Genomic DNA, 19415 nt, shown 5'->3' with positions numbered 1-19415 from the left:
TCTGTGTTCCTTTTAGACTGCATTCCATGGGGTTAGAAACGTTCTATCCACCACTTTATCCCCCGCAGCTTATACAATACCTGGCATGTGGCGGCCTTCCAAATATTGTTAGAATTGAAATGAAGTTAAATGTTCTTCTACTTGCAACAGTTTTGAAAAGCCAAGCCTGATCATAAAGATGCAGGAAAGATTTAATCTTCGCATTTTAAAATATCATAAAGAAATCAGGAAGAGAAATGTGGAAAAGCAAGAAAGGAAAGAATCATTAGTGTAATAAATGCATGGATGTTTGTGAACTTTAACAGTGCTCACAGCATGGTAGAGAAGCAGTTTACACTAAGTCCATTTCTGTATAGTAAAGTAGAGTGATAAGCATTTTTTCAAAATTAAAGTGAGTGAGGTTACTGTACTTGACTTTTCAACTTAGTTTGTTATACATGTTTGAAATTCCTTTGTTCTCTACACAGAGATGTGAGGACGCTTGCTTTGCAAATCTAAGAATAAAAATGAAATAACTAGTAACTAGCTGCTACTGGTAAATCAGAATATTTTTCTAACCACATTTATCCTTTCCAAGAGGAAATAATAACGTATATACTCCTCTCCAAAGGGTGATAATGATACTAATCTCTCCTCCAATTTCTATAGCATTCCAATGAGTCCTAAGAAAAACAGTGAGATAAGCAAGTCTAAATTGATGGTAAGTGAGAACTTGTTTGGATTTTTTTAGTGCAAATATATTTGATATGTAACACTGTAAATTTAAAGTGTACTATATATTCATTTGATACATTGATATACTTTAATATGATTGTCATTGTAAGGATAAATAGCACCTCCATCACGTTACATAATTACTTCTTTTCATGGTTGTAATAATTAGGTTCTAGTCTCTTTGTAAATTTGGTGATTATACAGTTGACCCTTGAACAATGTGCTGGTTAGGGGTGCCAACCCCCGTGTAGCTGAAAATCCATGGATAACTTCACTCTCCAGAACCTTTTTTTTTCCAAGATTTTATTTATTTATTTTAGAGAGAGCACAGGTCCATGCATGGGGTGGAGGTCGGGGCAGAGGGAGAGGAAGTGAGAGAATCTCAAGCAGACTCCCCACTGAGGATGGAGCCGGAGGCGGGGGGAATTCGATCCCAGGACCCCAAGATCATGACCTGAGCTGAAACAAGAGTCGGACGCTCAAGCAACTGAGCCACCCAGGCGCCCCTCTTGACTCTCCAAATCTTAACAATTAAGAGCCTCCTGTTGACTAGAAGCCTTACCAGTAACACAAGCAGTCAATTAACACATATTTTGTACATTATACGCATTACTTACTGTATTTTTATAACAAAGTAAGCTAGAGAAAATAAAATATTAAGAAAATCATAAGGTAGAGAAAACATATTTGCGATACTGTATTGTAAAAACAATTCATGTGTAAGTAAGCTGCATAATTCAAACCTGCACTGCTCAAGGGTCAATTTCGATATTGTTGTCTATATTCACTATACTGTGAATTAGATGAGGCCATATTTACTACTCACTGCAAGCTTGTACCCTTAAATAACATCAACCTATCCACCCCACCCCACTGCCGGCCCCTGGTAACCACGCCCTTTTACTCTCTATTTTTATGAGCTTGGCTGTTTTAGATTCCACATATAAGCGCTATCATACAGTACTTATCTTTCTCTGTCTGACTTATCTCACTTAGCATAATGCCCTCAAGGTCCATTCCTGTTGTTGTAAATGGCAGGATGTCCTTCTTTCTCATGGCTGAATAATTGGAATTTTTTTTTTTTTTAGATTTTTATGGAACAGTTGAAAGGAATGGTTGCAACACTGCATATATCTTAAACAGAGAGATAAGCGTGTATGTCATCACGCGAAGCTGTCACGCAATACATATAATTTCCTACACCAAAAAGGCACATAAATATAGTAAAACTCTAATTTGGTTGTATCCTCCCAAAGTCATGATAGGAATGTAAATATTCCTCAAAGATAAAATGTAAACACACACACCGCTTTAATCACCTTTACCTCCCCAGGCACCAGTCTCTCTCCCATTCTTCCTGAAGTAACTGCAAAAATGTAACTAAATCCTAGACGGGAGAGGAGATACCCTCTCTGTATCAACGCAGCATTACACAAGCAGGAGGCAGCGGTAGGCCAGCGGGGAGGCTGCAATCCACTGTGGGCTGTGGCAAAACATCCAATTATTTCCTGTCTGAAGGCCTGACAGATAGATTCCTTTACACAGAATGGAAGTTAATAACTGCATTCCTCGAGTTAAAAGGGAAAAGAGATGAAAATGGAAAAACGTAACTGGCAGTGAGAGGGAAAAATAATGAACGGGAAGGCACTGAATGATCCGAACCAGCCTGTCCCAAGCAACGTTTTCAGTTTTCAGCCAAACTCAACGGAGGATTATAGCTTTTCTCATGACAAAGCCTTCCTCCACCCACGCCTGGCCACACAATACATTTCACTGTTAGACTTGCCATCACAGCTTTTAAAAAGGGGCGATACTTACATCTACACATTCCCAAAGAGCGGTCCTAAGGAAACCCAAAGGACAGCTCGGTGACTTCTAACTTAGATCCTGGTTATGGTCTCGGTCCCAGGCAGTGTTCCGGGACGGGTAAACCTGTCTCAATTCATAGTCAGGCTGAACCCCAGTCTTTCTGGAGGGGGTCTTAAGAACTGTAGCAGAACAGTAAACATAGGACTCCCAGTGCTGGATGATGTTTGCTTCACGACCGGCCATGCTGTGTGTTCTGCCGCGCTTGGACTTGCTAACTTCCACCTTCCCTCCCCTCGAGCCACGTCAGGAAGGCGGGTTCCTCGTCAGGAAGGCGGGTTCCATCTTACTCTGCCGTCCCCAGTTCCCACCGGACCCGGCCACAGCGGGAAGGCAGTTCATCACGCAGGCAAACAACTCAGGAAAAATAAGTACCCCCACCTTTTGTGAACTAAAATTGGTAGCCCTGGATTGTGGGAAGAGCTATCAGTGATAGCAAATGGAAGAGCGTGGTGGCATTTGGCACCACACGTGAGACGGAGACCTAGCAGACAATGCCCTGATTCCTCGGACAAAGGAAGACAAGGCCAGGAACCGTAGGAGCTGCCCTCGCTGAGCACAGTAGGCCAGTTCCTCTCAACACACCCCTTGTCTGGAGCTACTGTTCCATGAGCAGCTGAGAGGGAAACCCTTTATCTTTCCATGCGTGAATGAAAGAAAACTGTCCTACAAGGAAGAATAAACTGTCTGCCCCGAGCCAAGCCCAGAATCCTCTTGCTCCTCTGGCGACCTGACAGTCCATTCCGTACTGGGATTTATGCTGCTACGACATTCTCTGCGGACTGTGTGAGACGCCACATTACAAGGCAATGACAGTCTGGTTAATAACTGCTCCAGGCCAGGTCGGGCGGCTGTGTGCTTTTCATCTTGAAACGGATGAAACTAAGTTATTGTTTCGTCTGTGAGAGGGATGTGTTTAAAAAAATGGGGTGCATGCCATTAAAAACCAAAAACAAACACAAACCCAGAGACCCCTCCCCATCCTGACGCATACTCTCAGTGGTGAAAAACAGAGACCTGACTCTTGAGAGGTCTGTCATAAATCAAATTAAACAACAACAAGACAACCTCCTAAAAACTTTCATTAACCTTATGAACACCCTCTGAAACACACATGTAATTTCTCAGGAGAGATAAGAACGTGCTGATGAGCCTAAGCGGTCCTTCCAGGGAGTGTCCCCGCCACACGGCACACACCAGCCGCCAGGAAAGTGGTGGCTGGCGCGGCCCAGATTTGTCCTCCGAGGCGTGCTGATAAAGCAATCTGTAGAAATGCTGAAGCTGCAAATGCCTTTACACTCGTGCCTGTTTTCCATTTGTTTTCTCAATGCAGGCAAATGGCACGGTTTGTCCTTGCTCGCCAATTGCAATAGGGTCATCGTACAAAATTACAGAATTTTCAGGGCCATTTTCTTTGAAAAGGAGGGGAATTAGCATTAAAAAAGGATATTCCTAGACTATGCTATTAAAACGATAGTCACGTAAGAATGTAAGCGGTATCCCTGGAGAGTTTTGGTCTCTGGTTCCCAGGCAAAAATCAGTGACAGATGATAAATGAACCAGGCAGATTCCAAGACAAAGGTGTGGCTTTCCTTGGGGCCCCGGGACTCAGGTCAAGAAACGCCTTCACGCTAGAGCTCACAACCCACCTAGGCCATGACTTCTCTCCCAACAAAAGATGGCAGTTACTGAAACTAAATCCCGGTGTCTCCAGGGAAGGGTCTGGGAGAAAAGAGGAGGAGGAGGAGGCCCACAGATTTTTCTCCTTGGGGCTTATAGTATGTCAATGAGACACATCTTGGTTGGAAGAGTCTGGCCGATATAAGTCTAAGATGCTTTCTGAGTTCTATCATGGCATAAAAGATGAAACAAAACACAAACAAACAAATAAACAAAAATCAGTCCTTCTCAAGAGTGTCCACCCAAGTAGACCCAATCGGAGGAGAATGAATGTAATTCTGAAGCCCAAAACAACTCTGCACAAGCTAGGAATTTCTTTAAAGGCTATTTATTATTATCATTTTTAAAAGTTGTGAGAATTTTGCATTCTTCATAATATGTCTGGGAGACATAAACCACTTATAAAATAGATGCTACCAATCTTGTGTTTTTTCCCTATTTAGGATTTTTTTAAAAAAATCAACAGACAAGGCATAATGATTAGATCTTAACGCAGTATGCCAGATATGCATCTTTCTGAAAATTATCACAGCAATCTTGTTGCAATCAGAGTACTTAGTATCATTTCCTAGTTTTCCCATTTCTCTTATTCCTAGTGTAATAGAAATATTAATGGCTGGCTTCACATCGCTGTATTTCTAGGTCACTGACAATAGTTAAAAAAATATTGGGAGTGGAGGTGGAAGTACAGGAAATGGAAGGGAACAATTCTTGAACTTGCTTCTCTATCTCAAATCAGGTAGCAGACCACCACCAATTCAACCAATTTACGATTAGGTTCCTGTGGCAAGCTGGTTTCTTCCTATCCCTGACCACAATGCCTCCCGCAGCATTTTGACTAAGAAGCATTTCTCTGAAACCTTAAATTTATACTAGTACTCTTCATGGGAGTGATTTCTCAGAACTCCAGCTTATTCTCAGGATACCCCGGTGGGGAGGCCTGGAGAAGTTTCCATCTCTTCCAGCAAATGACAGACAAAACTATAGCTCGGGTTTTCTTACACACAAGCCACTGGGTCTGATGGTTTCTGGGACATTACAGGGTTTAAGAATTGGGACATTACAGGGTTCAGGAGTGGAGTCTCTGGAATCAAACGCCCACACTCACATCCCAGATCTAGGAAAGTGATAAGCAAGTTACTTGACCTCTTTGAGCTTCAGTATCCGTAGGTGTGGATGTTAATAACAGGCCCCATTCTCAGGGCTATCATGACAGTTAAATGGGTTAGTCTGAAGAACTAAGCCCCGTGTACAGCATGTAGTTGAATGCTCAAGTGTAAGAGCCTTCTACAGCACTTCATGGTCTTTTCTACAGAATAAGTAGGGTCCTAAAATTTTATGTAAATCAAGTCTTTTTGTAAATGCAAAGGAGATATTTATAGATTGAGGAATCTTACTAATCTCCCTACAGTGTGAATAAAGATACTTAATCTTCTGTGAAAATCCAGATTTTTTTTTAAGAGAGAGAGAGCACGTGTGCGAGCATGGGGGTGGGGTGGGCAGGGGGAGAGGGAGAGAGAGAATCTTAAGCAGGCTCCATGCCCAGCGTGGAGCCCCAAATGAGGCTTGAGCTCATGACCCCAAGATCATGACCTGAGCGAAATCAAGTCAGACATGTAACTGAGGCATCCACATGCCCCCAAAATGTGGATTTTTAAATGTACGTTTGCCAAAATCAAGCTACATGTAATCAGATTCATTAAATATTCAGTGAGCATCTGCAAATGCAAGAGTATGCTAAGCACCCAGGGATACTGAAAAAATGAATAAAATGCAATTCCTTGCTCAGGGAACCCTACATCTGGTAGAGAAACTAACATATGATCTCAAACTGAGATTGGTGCTCCAGTAGTAAAGGCTTAGAGAATCAGTTTAAGCCCAACAGAGGGAGTAACTGGAGCTGCTGGACATCAGAGAAGGCTCTGGGGCTCTGGGGTAAGTAGCAATGGATCGTGTGTGTGTGTGTGTGTGTGTGTGTGTGTGTGTGTGTGTGTGTGTGTGCATGTGTTGTGTGTCTGTGTTAGAAGGGGTAGGAAATGCAGGGGAAGGAAAAGAGACCTACGGGAGGAATACTGTCAATAAAAATACCACTGCATGAAGCTCTGTGTACGATGTGTTCAGGAAAAGGCACAGACATGGGGAGACTCAGAGATGAGGCTGGAAACGGGGATGGGGAGAAGAGTGAGTGACCCTTGAATGCCATGCTGACAAGGTTCTGCAAATAGGAGGGTACAATAAATAATTTTTGAAATAAGAAAAGAAAGAAATTATAATTATATTCAACAAGATAACCTTGGCCAGCCTGGCGGGAACAGAGACTGGTGAAAGGAGAGCGGGAAATACCAGGAGGCTCCTTCCATAAGAAATAGATACAAAGACATGGGCTGGCAGTGAAATAAGAGAGCCACACTGAACAAAACGACCTGTGAGCTTGGAGGATATGTGTTTTCTGCTCGTCTCACGAGGCTGGATGGAGAAAATCTGTCCCAGGAGCTATTTCCGGCTCAGGGAGCCCCTGCCACGTGCTTGGAACGATATGGGCAAACTCAGGCAACCAGGAACGCAGCAGGAGGGTAGGGTGCCCTGCTGCAGCTCAGCCTTTGCTTGGTGCAAGGTAAGTGTTCAGGGTACTGAGCAGGGACCAATGTGTTCTCTGCTCTTAGACCTCTTAGAGAAAGAATAAATAAACTGTGTGCAAGGCCACTGAGGAAGGGGGGAGGAAGGGGAGGTGGAGAGGAGTGAGGGTGATGATGGCTAACATTTGCTGAGTGCTTATTTTTTGCCAGCATCATTCTTTTTAAGTTATACATATGTGCCTCAATTATCCAAATACGGTAGATAGTACTATTTTGCCCACTTTATTTTTTTAAAGACTATTTATTTATTTATTTGACAGAGAGAGAGTGTGTGCGCGCATGGGGGGGGGCAGAGGGAGAGGGAGAAGCAAGCTCCCCACTGAGCAGGCAGCCCTACAGGACCCTGGGATCATGACCTGAGTCGAAGGCAAATGCTCAACTGACTGAGCCACCCAGGCGCCCTATTTAGCCCATTTTAAAGATTGGGGATTGGAGCTAGGGAAAGATGACATAATTTGCTCAAGGCTAAGCAATTAATAAATGAGCAGTACAATAGCAACTTGAAGGCAGACAGTCTAACTCCCGAGTCTGCACTCTTAAGCACAAATGAAAAATCTTAGCAGAAATGACAGCCTTAATCTCGATCCACACTGAAGGCCTGTTTTCACTGATCTGCACTGATACAGGTGGGGAAGTCTGTGGGAACGAGGTCCTCTGAGATCTGAGAAGCCAGTACCTGGTTCCCACCCAGAATCTTCCAGCAAGTTCTTCAGCGGGTCCAGGAACAACCCTGAGCCCCACGCATCAAGGGAAAGCCAACTTTCAGAGGAAACGGTCCAGTCAATCCTCCTGAAACATCAGGAAAACAGACATGACAATTCCCCTGGGGTCCCTGAGAGCAGGCCCTTTCTGGTCAGCACGACTGGAAACAGAACTTCACCATGGGATGAGTTTTAAAGTTGAGAAGAATGGCCTTCGGTATGAATTCACAGCCTTCCCTCTTTAATGTCATAAATGAAAGTTAGATATTTCATATTTTAAATGGAGCGATTTTGGTTTGACAGTGTCTAAATCAGCATCTACTTTTTCCCAAAGTTCAAGATAGTTTACTTTTATTTTAATGTTTATATAACTAACCTGCTATTATTTTACATCATGACTATAGAAGGCCAGAGACTGAGAATCAGTACTGAGGCAGCAATCGGGACTGTACTATAGAACAATTTTAAATCTGAAGATATATTACTTGAATAGATTCTTTGTTTAATTTTTTATTTTATTTTTTTAAAGATTTTATTTATTTATTTGACAGAGAGAGAGACAGCCAGTGAGAGAGGGAACACAAGCAGGGGGAGTGGGAGAGGAAGAAGCAGGCTCCCAGTGGAGGAGCCTGATGTGGGGCTCGATCCCAGAACGCCGGGATCACGCCCTGAGCCAAAGGCAGACGCTTAACAACTGAGCCACCCAGGCGCCCCAGATTCTTTGTTCTAATCTTCAAATTCAGGCTTAAAAGTGAACCTGTTCAATCCTACGATAGCGTTGGCTCCCTCAGTCAAATCTCTATGGCCTTATGTGTCCAAATATAAGGTGAACTTCCTCTGTAAAGAAGGTGCCACCTTAAATTTGCATTTTTTCCACAGTCTCCTGTTACACTGACCTCTCTGAACAATGCAGAACTGTTTGGGGAAGACAGGTGAAGTAACTTAAATGGATGTAGTTTTGAATGCCAGAAAGAGTCCACCTGAGGAAAGCGTGAAAAGAGAAACAAAGAAAACAATGCAGACTTAGTCCACATTCCTCAGGGGACACAGGACCTCACAATTTCTAATGCTGGAAATTTTTGCAAACAAGCCTTTCAAAGATCACTTTAAAAAGGGATAATGTTCTATTTTCCAAAAAAAAAAAAATGCATAAACTGAATTTAATCACAAGCGTACATCGAACCAACCCAAAGCAACAGACATTCTACAAAATAAATGGTTGGACTCTTCGAACCCATGTAAGAGACAAAGTAAACCTGAGGAACTCTCCCAGGTTAAGGCAAAGGGAGGAGTCATGACAAGGAAAGGCTTCCTGACCCTAGCTCGAATCCTAGAATATAAAAGGGACATTAATGTTTCTTTGGAAGGTAGTCTCAGCTTCTTTGGTCTCCTAAACAAAAACCCAGAATTCCCTAAGTTACAGTGAAAACAACCTCTACTAAGCAAACTATGACACTTATTAAAGACTTTTTTTGGGGGGGGGGGGAGATATTAGCACACATGATCTTGAAAGTCGGTATATATATTTTAGATCCAAAATGTTTTGTGAGTTTAAAAGTAAAATTTGTGTTTAAGAATACCTTTAAGGGGCGCCTGGGTGGCACAGCGGTTAAGCGTCTGCCTTCGGCTCAGGGCGTGATCCCGGCGTTATGGGATTGAGCCCCACATCAGGCTTCTCTGCTATGAGCCTGCTTCTTCCTCTCCCACTCCCCCTGCTTGTGTTCCCTCTCTTGCTGGCTGTCTCTATCTCTGTCGAATAAATAAATAAAATCTTAAAAAAAAAAAAAAAAGAATACCTTTAAAAAACTTACTTTGTTCTTAAAAAAACACATTTTCCAAAGTAAGGTTGATATACTTCGGCAACTTTGCTGCTTCCTGGCCGTTTCCAGGGTATTTTGAAAGGAAGAGTCAGTGCCTTCACTCAGTAATAAATATATATGTAATCCTTCTAACTGAAGTTGAATCTGAAATATCAACTATAATTACAATACCTGACAAACAGAAGACTAATAATCCCACCTTATCTGTATCAGGCCTTCTAAAAGCAATGAGATCGAGTGTATATTTTGCCTGATTACTGGGAAAGCTGGTGTGGCTTACACTTGTTTATAGTGCATTTTACTACCATGAATGTCGATTATAAAAGTATATCAACCAAACATTTAAAACAAAATTGGCATGGGGATGAATCATCACAAACGAACCACGCAATGATTAAAAGTGCACAACTCTTGCATAGTCACAATTTGTTAATGCAATCACATTCCAAGTCCTTCCATTCTTGGCAGAGCTTACAAACACGAATGCCAGAAAACATTACTCTTTTTCAAAACTTTAACTCCATATTCAAAATTCTGTTAGCGTTGAGTCTTAACATCTCTTGGCATGGGTTTTAATAATTAACTGGTTAATGAAAAAAATCGAGCTGGATAAACTACAACTCTTGGGCTATTTCAGCCACACATGGAAGGGTCAGAGCCATCGTCTATGGGGATTTCGAAGAGGTATTACACAACGCCCTTCCCCACCGCTGCCCCTCAGCAGGCACTTTCCGCCACCACCCGCCTGCCCAAACAAGTGTGGTGGATTCCCGGGGACCCTGCGCTAACCCTCCGGCTCTCCTCCTGCGGCTACACTGGCTGCAGACTGGCGTCCCACTCTCCCAGGGAACCCGGCAACAGCCCCGCAGCAACGCCCACCCTGAGCCTCAGCGCAGAATCACAGAATAACAAAGCACTTCTACCTCCTCCCCACCCCTTCGCAGATGCCTGCGCCCCTTAGGGAAGTTCAAAGTGACCAGGGGACTATTTTAACCAAGAGCATTGGTCTAGTTAGTGTTTTGGGTCAAAGGAAATCTATTTGTTCTGTATTAACATATGCTTGTTAAAGAAAAAATAGAAAGTAGAGAGGAGTTAAAAGTTCTAAAGCCTCACTTTACGATTCTGCTAAAGTTATGTTGTCTTATTTTATTGGAAGGTTTTTTTTCTATTGTTATAACATTAGCATACATTCATATTTTACCTAACACTATATCATAAGCAGCTTTCCATATTAATAGTCTTTTAAACAAATATGTGTTTAATATGCCAAGTAACTGTAACATGTTTTAGTTAACTGGTTCCTTGAACCAGTTCAATGAAACTTGTTCATTCACTTCATTAAAAAGTCATTTATTCACTGAATAGACCTACTACATTCAAATCACTGGATTAAATACTAAAAGTACGTGCATATGAACAAGTGGCTCCTCTCAGAATGCTCTCCAAAGCTACAAAAGACACAAACATATACGCAACACACACAGCATATGCATGTATACACTTTCTATATCTGGCCCTAAGCATTTAATTTTTAAAAAATATTCTTACAGGACTAAAGTATCCTAATTTTCTTTCTAGGTATTTCTTTTGTTGCTAATTTCTCTTACCCTTGTCTGCGGGGTTTGTCTTAGCATGACTGATCAGGAAATCTTTAAAGTAGCCACGAAAGAAAAATTCTGAGCATCATCAAATATTTTATCTTAAAAACATCCCTAGCCAAAAACATGAACTCCACGTGCATTTTAGACAAAACTGCTGTATGCTATAATATTGGGCTGAGAATCTGTTGTGGTTTTCTTTGAGTTGTGGGACTGGGACAGAGGAGCAGACATCTGGAAACAGAGGTCTTCGAGCCACAAAGACATGGATATAAATCCTTCTTTCATCCCTTAACTAGCTGTGTGATCTTTGGCGTGTTACTCAAAAACAGAAACAAAAACAAAAACAAAAAAACCCCACTCACTATGCTTTCGTTTCCCTATTTGTAGAGAGGAGTTAATAACATTTACCTTCTAGGTGGATGTAAGGGTTCCAGAAAATCTATGTAAGGGTCAATCATGTGCCTGGCATTACAAGAGATGCTGACTATGTTTACTTCTACAATGAGCACAAATTCTGTTTTTAAAAGATAAACCTAACTGGTATATAGAAAAAAATATAAAAAGAAAAATTAATTTACTTGGCTTTACTGCTACAGGTGAATTGTAATTCATTACTCAATTACTAGTAAAGGGTCTAAGTCAAAAATTCGAGAAATCTAGAAATGTGGAGATCGGTGCCCTGAAGCCGACCACGATCACCTCAGAACCTAGCTCCTAGTATGTTGTTAATCCTATGCTTTTCCTCTTTTCTGTATATTCCCGAATATACATCGGAGATGATGTAGTGAACTCGCGGTGTGGTGTGGGAAGGCAACATCCATTCTCCAATCCTGCTTTGGGATGATTTGCTCCCCCTTTCTAGTTCTTCTCACCTCACCTCTGATTTGAGAGAGGCTGAAAGCAACAGAGATGACCACTCTGGCGCTCTGGGGAATGGGTGGGATTAACTGCTCATCTTCCAGGGAAGTAGATGGTCCCGGGGAGACACCAGTGTGGGAAAGCAGTCTCTGGCCCCGCAGTGTTTTGCCTCACATCTTCCAGGAGGGCTCTGACACTCAACCCTCTCCTCTGAATGTGAATGACGTTTCCTGGCAGATGAGGGATTCCCTGAAGAGTGCTTCCACAAATTAATACACATGTGATCACCAGTAAGCGTTCCCAGGGGCCTTAAGCATCCCTTGAATTCCCATTTTTCCCATCTGTTTGTTTGTTTATGAAGATTTTATTTATTTATTTATTTATTTGAGAGAGAGAGAGAGAGTGTGTGTGCGTGCAGGAGAGAGAGCATGAGTGGGAGGAGGGGCAGAAGGAGAGGGAGAAGCAGGCTCCATGCTGAGCACAGAGCCCCACTCCGGGCTCATCCCAGGACCCCAAGATCATGACCTGAGCTGAAGTGAGATGCTTAACCGGCTGAGCCACCCAGGCACCCCTCATTTTTCCCATCTGAATCAAACTAGAGTTAAAAAGTTGCAACCAATTATATGGAATCGACTATCTTTAATCTGTCAGAGTGTTTCAGCCATCATTAAAACAGACATAATATTCCCAGGGATACAAAAATCCTCGATTTGTTTTCCCATGGGGGCCAGATAAGCCCAGACCTCTGAGTGGTCTCCAGGCCAGTCTGGGCCTCCACGCTGGGAGGAGGCAGCTGGAGAGAGGAAACACGTCTGCGGGCAAAGGTAAGGACAACATTGAAAGTTGTGTGTGTTTGAGAAATTGCCTGAGAGCCAGTAGGCAGACAAAATCGGTATCGTTTCTGGAGCTATATTCGAAGAGAATTTCCATAAACCTCTAACCTCAAAAGAACCTGTACATAAGATTTCGTCTTTATTTTTGAACTGTCTAAACCTAAGCTGTTTCCTTGGACTTGGGATCACAGGGTCACTGTCATGCTGATTTCAGACTAAGGTGCTAACTGCACACCCAAGCACACAAAAAAGGCCTGATTTCAAAAGATTATTTTGGAAACTGTCCTCTGCATCTGCTCTTCCCTTACCCAGAAAACTCTGACCTCAGACATACGCATACAGTCCATTCCCTCGCGTCATTCGGGTCTCTGCTCACATGTCCCCATACTGGAGAAGTCTTCCTGACCACCCCACATGAAGTAGTACGAACCCACTCTACACAGGCTCTACACAACCTCAGGATGCCTTGTTTTCCTTATTCTTAAGTTGTCTTTCTCACCACCTCTCCTATGATAGATGCACTTGATTGTCCACCTCCCCCCCCCCCCCCCCCCCCCCCCCCCCCCCCCCCCGGCAATGCAAGCTGCACGAAGGAGGAACTTGGTCTTTTCGCTGCTCGGTCCCACAGAGTTCCTGAATACACAATCGCAGCGCAATAAATATGTGTCACATGAATGAATGACTTGCAGATGTTTTAGCCAAGTGCCATACATCTCCAATTCTCTTCCCAGCAAAACATGAACTCAAACAAAGCTCCTGGGACACACACCAGGCTAAGGCTAAATCTCCTTAGATGTCTTTGTTGTAGCTTAGGAAGCAAGCGCGTCCATGTGAGCTGCCCTAGGAGTTTACAAAAAGCAAGCTTCTCTTCTAATCTTCCCAGGCTATAATACTCATCAACATACAACTTGCCCTCCCTCCCAAGCTTCAAATTATTTTATGCTCACAGAAACCTAGACCTCTTTTCTTACCATACTGATCGGAACTGCTGGTGAAGAGAAGGTAGTCAGAAGCACAGGTCTGGGATTCAATATCCAAATCTCCTAACCTCAGAATCAGTTTCTTCCCTTTTGGTACTTTGATAGTCTTTTCACAAACCGTGTGATTGGGGTAAGTCCCTGGATAATTCTTAGACGTCATTGTGCCACTGTCCTGATAGGTCACTATGTGCCCACAGCCATCACCTGGTAAAGAAAAAGAGAATGAAAGAAGTAATATTAATTCTTACTGAGGATTGACAGAGTCTGTATAATCTCCAGGTCATGTATGTTATTCCTTCTTTGTAGAGGGAAAAGCTAAAAAAAAAAAAAAAAAAAAAAAAAAAGATAGAAAAAAAAGAAGATTAAATTTTTTATTATTTCAGGTTATTTCATCTTGTTTCCCAGTTTAATCATCTGAATATTTCTGACCAAAGTGTTTCATATATTAGAATGGAAAGCCCTCAGCAAACGTATCATTTAATCATACCACTTTTTCTGATCATCTACTTCTCTACCCATGCAAACGTGCACAGTAGGTCCTCGGCATTCACAGATTTGCCATTTGTGGTTTATTCTAGTAGCAAGCCAATGCCGTGCAATAATTGGTGGTGGAAAAATAATGGCACTTACTTCCGAGGGTCACTGTATTGTTAAACAAGAGAACATTCGCCCTGTGCTGCTGGTTGAATCTGAGACACAGGCTGAGAGGAGAGTGAGAACCTGTCATATAACTAGGGGCTTCCAGCTGTTCGACATTCATGTCACAGTTAATGACAATCACAGACTGGAAGGTTCCTGACAGACCCAGGATGTCATTAGAGAATGTCCAGGGTCTAGTGCATTGAGCGCTTGGCACATACCAGACCTGGTACTGCTGGAGACAAAAAAGCAGCAATGGTGGCTTCACAGAACTCAGAGCAAAAGGGGAGATGGTCCCATGTTCAGCTAACTATGATACTGGGTGCTGCGTGCCATAGCAGGAGCTTGAAGTGCCGAGGAAGGCAGGAAAGAACCTATTCCAGTGAATTATCACTACTTCACTAAGATAAGAAATTTTCTTAAGACTTTTCTGAATAGGGAAGTTCATCAATTGACCAACAAATTGCTCCAGCAGATTAAAGTGACTAAGTCACTCACTCAAATACCGAGTGGCCTGCACAACTGGGTGGGCTGCAAGGGAAATGAGCATACAAACTGCTTTACAATCGCAAAATCCCTGTGGCTAGTACGGCTTCACATAAAGGCAAGAATTTCTGCCCTTAACTGGAGGGAGAGAAAGCAGAAATTGCTCAAAGAAGGAATTCTCTGAGTAACAAAACAAGGCCTCTGCATCCCAAAGTCTCCCACAGAGAAGCCCCAATTTGGGAGTAGTGGGAATCTAAAGCCCAAAGCAGCCTTCTTCCTCCTCCAGCCTCTTCCTGAGCTACAGGAGGACTGGCCTGGGGCTTTCCTTTATCTCACTCTTTTCTGACCCTGAGGCTTACAGCCCAAATGATAATGGAGGCTTAATTAAAAAAAAAAAAAATTGGCAGGGGGGCAGGGCATAGAACTCCAAAAAGCTACCCCATCTCAGCAGACAAGTCTTAGGATAGGAATCCACCCATATTCCAGAAACTGCCACAGATTCCCAGCAGCTCCCGCCAGACGGATAGATGGGGGATAAGAGTTAACTTTACCGAGAATACCAGCAGAAATGTAGATGGACACTAAGATAAAACTACTGGGACACCTGCACGTCTAAGGAGAAGCTGTGCAATTTATATGGAAGACTCTAGAGACCCAGAGATGTTTTTAAGAAGAGAAATAATGAAAGAAGTATTTTAAAAAGGATGATCAATCTGGATGGGCAATGCTACAGGACCTAGGATGTGGGGTGAATCCAGATCAGAAGAGGAGTACAAGGGCTAGGAATGAGGCAGCTAGAAAGGGAAGGGAAAGAAAAACAGGGAAATTCACAAGAAAGAAAAAAAAAAGCAATGGTTCAGGAAACAACAGGTGTTGGAGAAGATGCAGAAAAAGGGGAACTCTCTTCCACCGTAGGTGAGAATGCAAACTGGTGCGGCCACTCTGGAAACTGGTACAGAAGTTCCTCAAAAAGTTGAAAATAGACTACCCTGGGGCACCTGGGTGGCTCAGTCAGTTAAGAACCCGACTCTTCTTTTCAGCTCAGGTCATAATCTTGGGGTGCTGGGATTGAGCCCCAAGTCAGGCTCTACAGTGGGCCTGAAGCCTGCTTGGGATTCTCTCTCTCCCCCTGCCCATCCCCCAACTTGCACTTTCTCTCTCTCCTTCCCTCTCTCTCCAATAAATAAATAAATCTTAAACAAACAAACAAAAACAACCAGAATTACCCTACGACCCAGCAATTGCACTACTAAGTATTCATCCAAAAGATACAAACACAGTGATTTGAAGGGACACCTGCACCCCAATGTTTATAGCAGCAATGTCCACAATAACCAAAATATGGAAAGAGCCCAGGTGTCCATTGACTGATGAATGGATAAAGACGATGTATATACAATGGAATATTACTCAGTTATCAAAAAGAATGAAATCTTGCCATTTGCAACGACGTGGATGGAACTAGAGGGTATTATGCTGAACAAAGTAAGTCAGAGAAAGACAAATATCGTATGATTTCACTCATCTGTGGAATTTAAGAAAAAAACAGATGAACATAGGGGAAGGGAAGGAAAAATAAACTAAGATAAAACAGAGAGGTGGGCAAACCATAATGGACTCTTAACTCCAGGAAACAAACTGAGGTTTGCTGGAGGGGAGGTGAGTGGGAGGATGGAGTAACTGGGTGACAGGCATTAAGGAGGGCACTTGATATAATGAGTGCTGGGTGTTGTATGCAACTGATGAATCACTAAATTCTATCCCCTGAAACTAATACTGCACTGTATGTTAACTAACTTGAATTTAAATAAAATCTAAAAAAAAAAAATCGACAGACCTGGGTTTTGGTTTAGTGGGGAAGACAAGAAAAGAAAAAAAAAAAAACCCACTGAGATTCCAAGTCCAGAAATGACTGGAACACTAAGGCTAATAGATATCGAATGAGAAGCCCAGAGAGAGAGCAGGTTTGGGGGCAAAGGCTGTAAGTTTGGTTAAGGCTGAGGTGACAGCTATACTTCATGACATCTCTGGCAGTAAGTACAAAACTGTTGATATTTCAATGAAAATTATACTAGAGTGAAGCATATGGTGCAGAAGCACACAGTGCTCAGGGCTTTGATTTAAAATGTGAATTATTTGCCTGCTCGTAAAGGCTTTCATTAAAAAATCCAATTTACAGTTTCTCTTGAAGACTGGAAGACATGGCAACGACTCCAACAGGCATTCTCATCGGGCTAGTGATACAGTGGCTGCCCCTTTAAAGGAGAAAAATGCCCTAGCTCCCGGCCGCATCCTGGCCGCTCGTTTCTGTGACACGCCCCACCTTGGAAGGCAGTGATCTGGGGCACGCCGACAGGGCAACGCCAGGGTAACTAGTGTACAGTCACGCACACACATTGCACACGACCCTCTCCCAGCCACCAAGATACCCCCTGGTCAAACATTTAAATGCCTCTTTTCTTATTACTGTGAAATTCTCTGCTTTAATAAGAGAAGAAAAAGTGAACTCTTTCTCGAAAGCACAGCTAAATATAAAACGAGGCGTAATTATATGTGAATCAACTTTCATTGGATCATTGCAGTCTCGATTTTATTTAAGTGACATGTCATGACAAAAGAAAATCCCAGGGTATCACATTTATTCAACCCTATAATTATACTTCTTTCCAATCACTTTTACTCTAAAGCCCAAGAGGAAACTAATTTCACCCGACGATACCAGCAGAAGGTGAGCGGGTCTGTCTTCAACACTCCCATCATTACTTTGCCTGGGGGATCTGTGCCTCCTTGGAAAAATTTCTCTGTTCCATTAACTATCAGAATGATACTCTAGGAGTCTTTGTTCTGCCAAAAAACCTGAAAGGAACTGCTGAATCCTAATTTATTAAAAAGCAAGCTGTCATCAGAAGTTTGTAATTTCACCCCTGCCTATGGAAGGAGACTATTTATGGGGTTTTCTGTGGCAAGCACTAATATAATACATTTATTCCATGGTATTAACTACATCAGGAATTTTCACCTTATTGTCCTTCCACAGTTTTGATGAATTCAAAAAAACTAGATATAATAATAGTAATACTGGAAGGTTGCTAAGAGAGTAGATCTTAAATGTTGTCACCATAAAAAAGAAATGGTGATTACGTGAGGTGATGGAGAGGTTAGCTAATGTTACAGTGGTAATAATTTTGCAATAGGTAAGCGTATCAGATTAACACATTGTAGACTTAAACTAATGCAACATCATATGTCAATTATATCTTAATAAAGCTGGAGGAAAAAAAGGACTAGAAATCTGCCAAAGGGGAGAATGGAGAACTGGGTGGGAGAGAAAATGCCCACTGTACCACGGACTGTATAAACCAGATGCACGCAAATGATTGACAGTAGGGAAGCAATATTCCCATGACCTCATCCTAACGCTCAGGTAGCGGACTCTCATCACCCAACTCTAGTGAAGAATCACCAACAAGAAAGATGCCAAAAATTCTTTAAAAATCTATCAGTTCCTGTTCCATTTCTTGCATATCAATGTCAATTTCCTGGTTGTGATTGGCAAGATGTTATCATGGAGGATAACCAGGTAAAGGGTACACAACATTTCTATTATTTCTTGCAACTGTATATAATTGACAGTTATCTCAGAAAAAGTTTAATTTAAAAAAATGTGTTAGTCTGGTTAAGTTTGGCTGACCGGGGATGAAAACTAGGATGCTTTCATTTTCTATTTTATACTTCTCTATACCATTTGGATTTTGTTATTCTGTATCAACTAAACTATGCTTAAATAAAATATTATCCACATTTGCATTGAAAAGGTATATATGGAATGACAAACAATAAAGAAGGCCACTTTTATTCTAAAAATCTCTCTGTACCAAATTCATTGCCCACATTTCCTATATTTGTCTGAGGAGCATGGGGTAATATGTCTGAGGGGGGCTCCTTTACATACTCTAGCTTACAGATGAGAAAATACAATGTATATCGGCTTTCCTTAAAGCTACTTTACTGATGGTGGGGATTTAGCAATGGTTCTAGGATTTTAAAAACATTTTTATTTCTCTTCTTTATTTGATTTTGTAATAAATTTTTGTGTTTAATCTTAAAAAAAAACATCTGAGCGGCTTCCCTATCAGACCTCCCTTTGGATACTTCCATGACATTCTCCTATTAAAATGAACAGTTCCCTAACGAGAGGTAACTGACTCCTGCCATGGTCATAAACAGATGGAGAACCACTGGGTAGAAGGTTGAGGAAGAACTTTAAAATGCCAGTACCAGGTGTGTTACCAGCTAAACTCACTGATGGATCCCAGCATGATGACAAGTAAGGTCATCAGATACTATGTGTTTCCAAGCAGGATAAAATGTGCTCTATGCACCAACACCTATGAACACTCTTGCCAAAAAGCAAAACATGAATCAATAACTGACTCCAAATCTCATCAAGCCTTTAGGTCTAACTTCCAGGCTATAGGAAACCCACAAGTTTACTGACACCACAAGGAAGCCATTAGCCACATCCGGGCTGGGACAATCTAGGTGCAACTGACCGAGTTTCTTCCACGAGGAATTGTATAAAAGAAAGTATTTATTTCAGA

At 42.1% G+C, this 19415-nt stretch overlaps 1 protein-coding gene across 3 annotated transcripts in view; it reads right to left on the bottom strand.

Annotated features, from left to right (window-relative positions):
- DCBLD1 (discoidin, CUB and LCCL domain containing 1) overlaps window positions 1–19415 on the bottom strand; it is a 71594-nt gene that overhangs the window by 34798 nt on the left and 17381 nt on the right. For 2 of the 3 annotated variants that reach the window (XM_087865417.1, XM_045798543.2), the window contains exon 2: window positions 13681–13893. In XM_087865417.1, coding sequence (XP_087721543.1) covers window positions 13681–13893 — 213 coding nt within the window. Of the gene's footprint in view, window positions 1–80; window positions 6201–13680; window positions 13894–19415 lie in introns of those variants that run through there. The other variant, XM_087865418.1, reaches the window with a different exon arrangement.

The sequence above is a fragment of the Ursus americanus genome, chromosome 11 (assembly GCF_024610735.1).
Source record: "Ursus americanus isolate L20-20 chromosome 11, mUrsAme1.1.p, whole genome shotgun sequence".
NCBI lineage: Eukaryota > Metazoa > Chordata > Mammalia > Carnivora > Ursidae > Ursus > Ursus americanus.
Note: the sequence above shows the minus strand (reverse complement) of the source record. Positions and strands in the feature narration are given on the sequence as shown.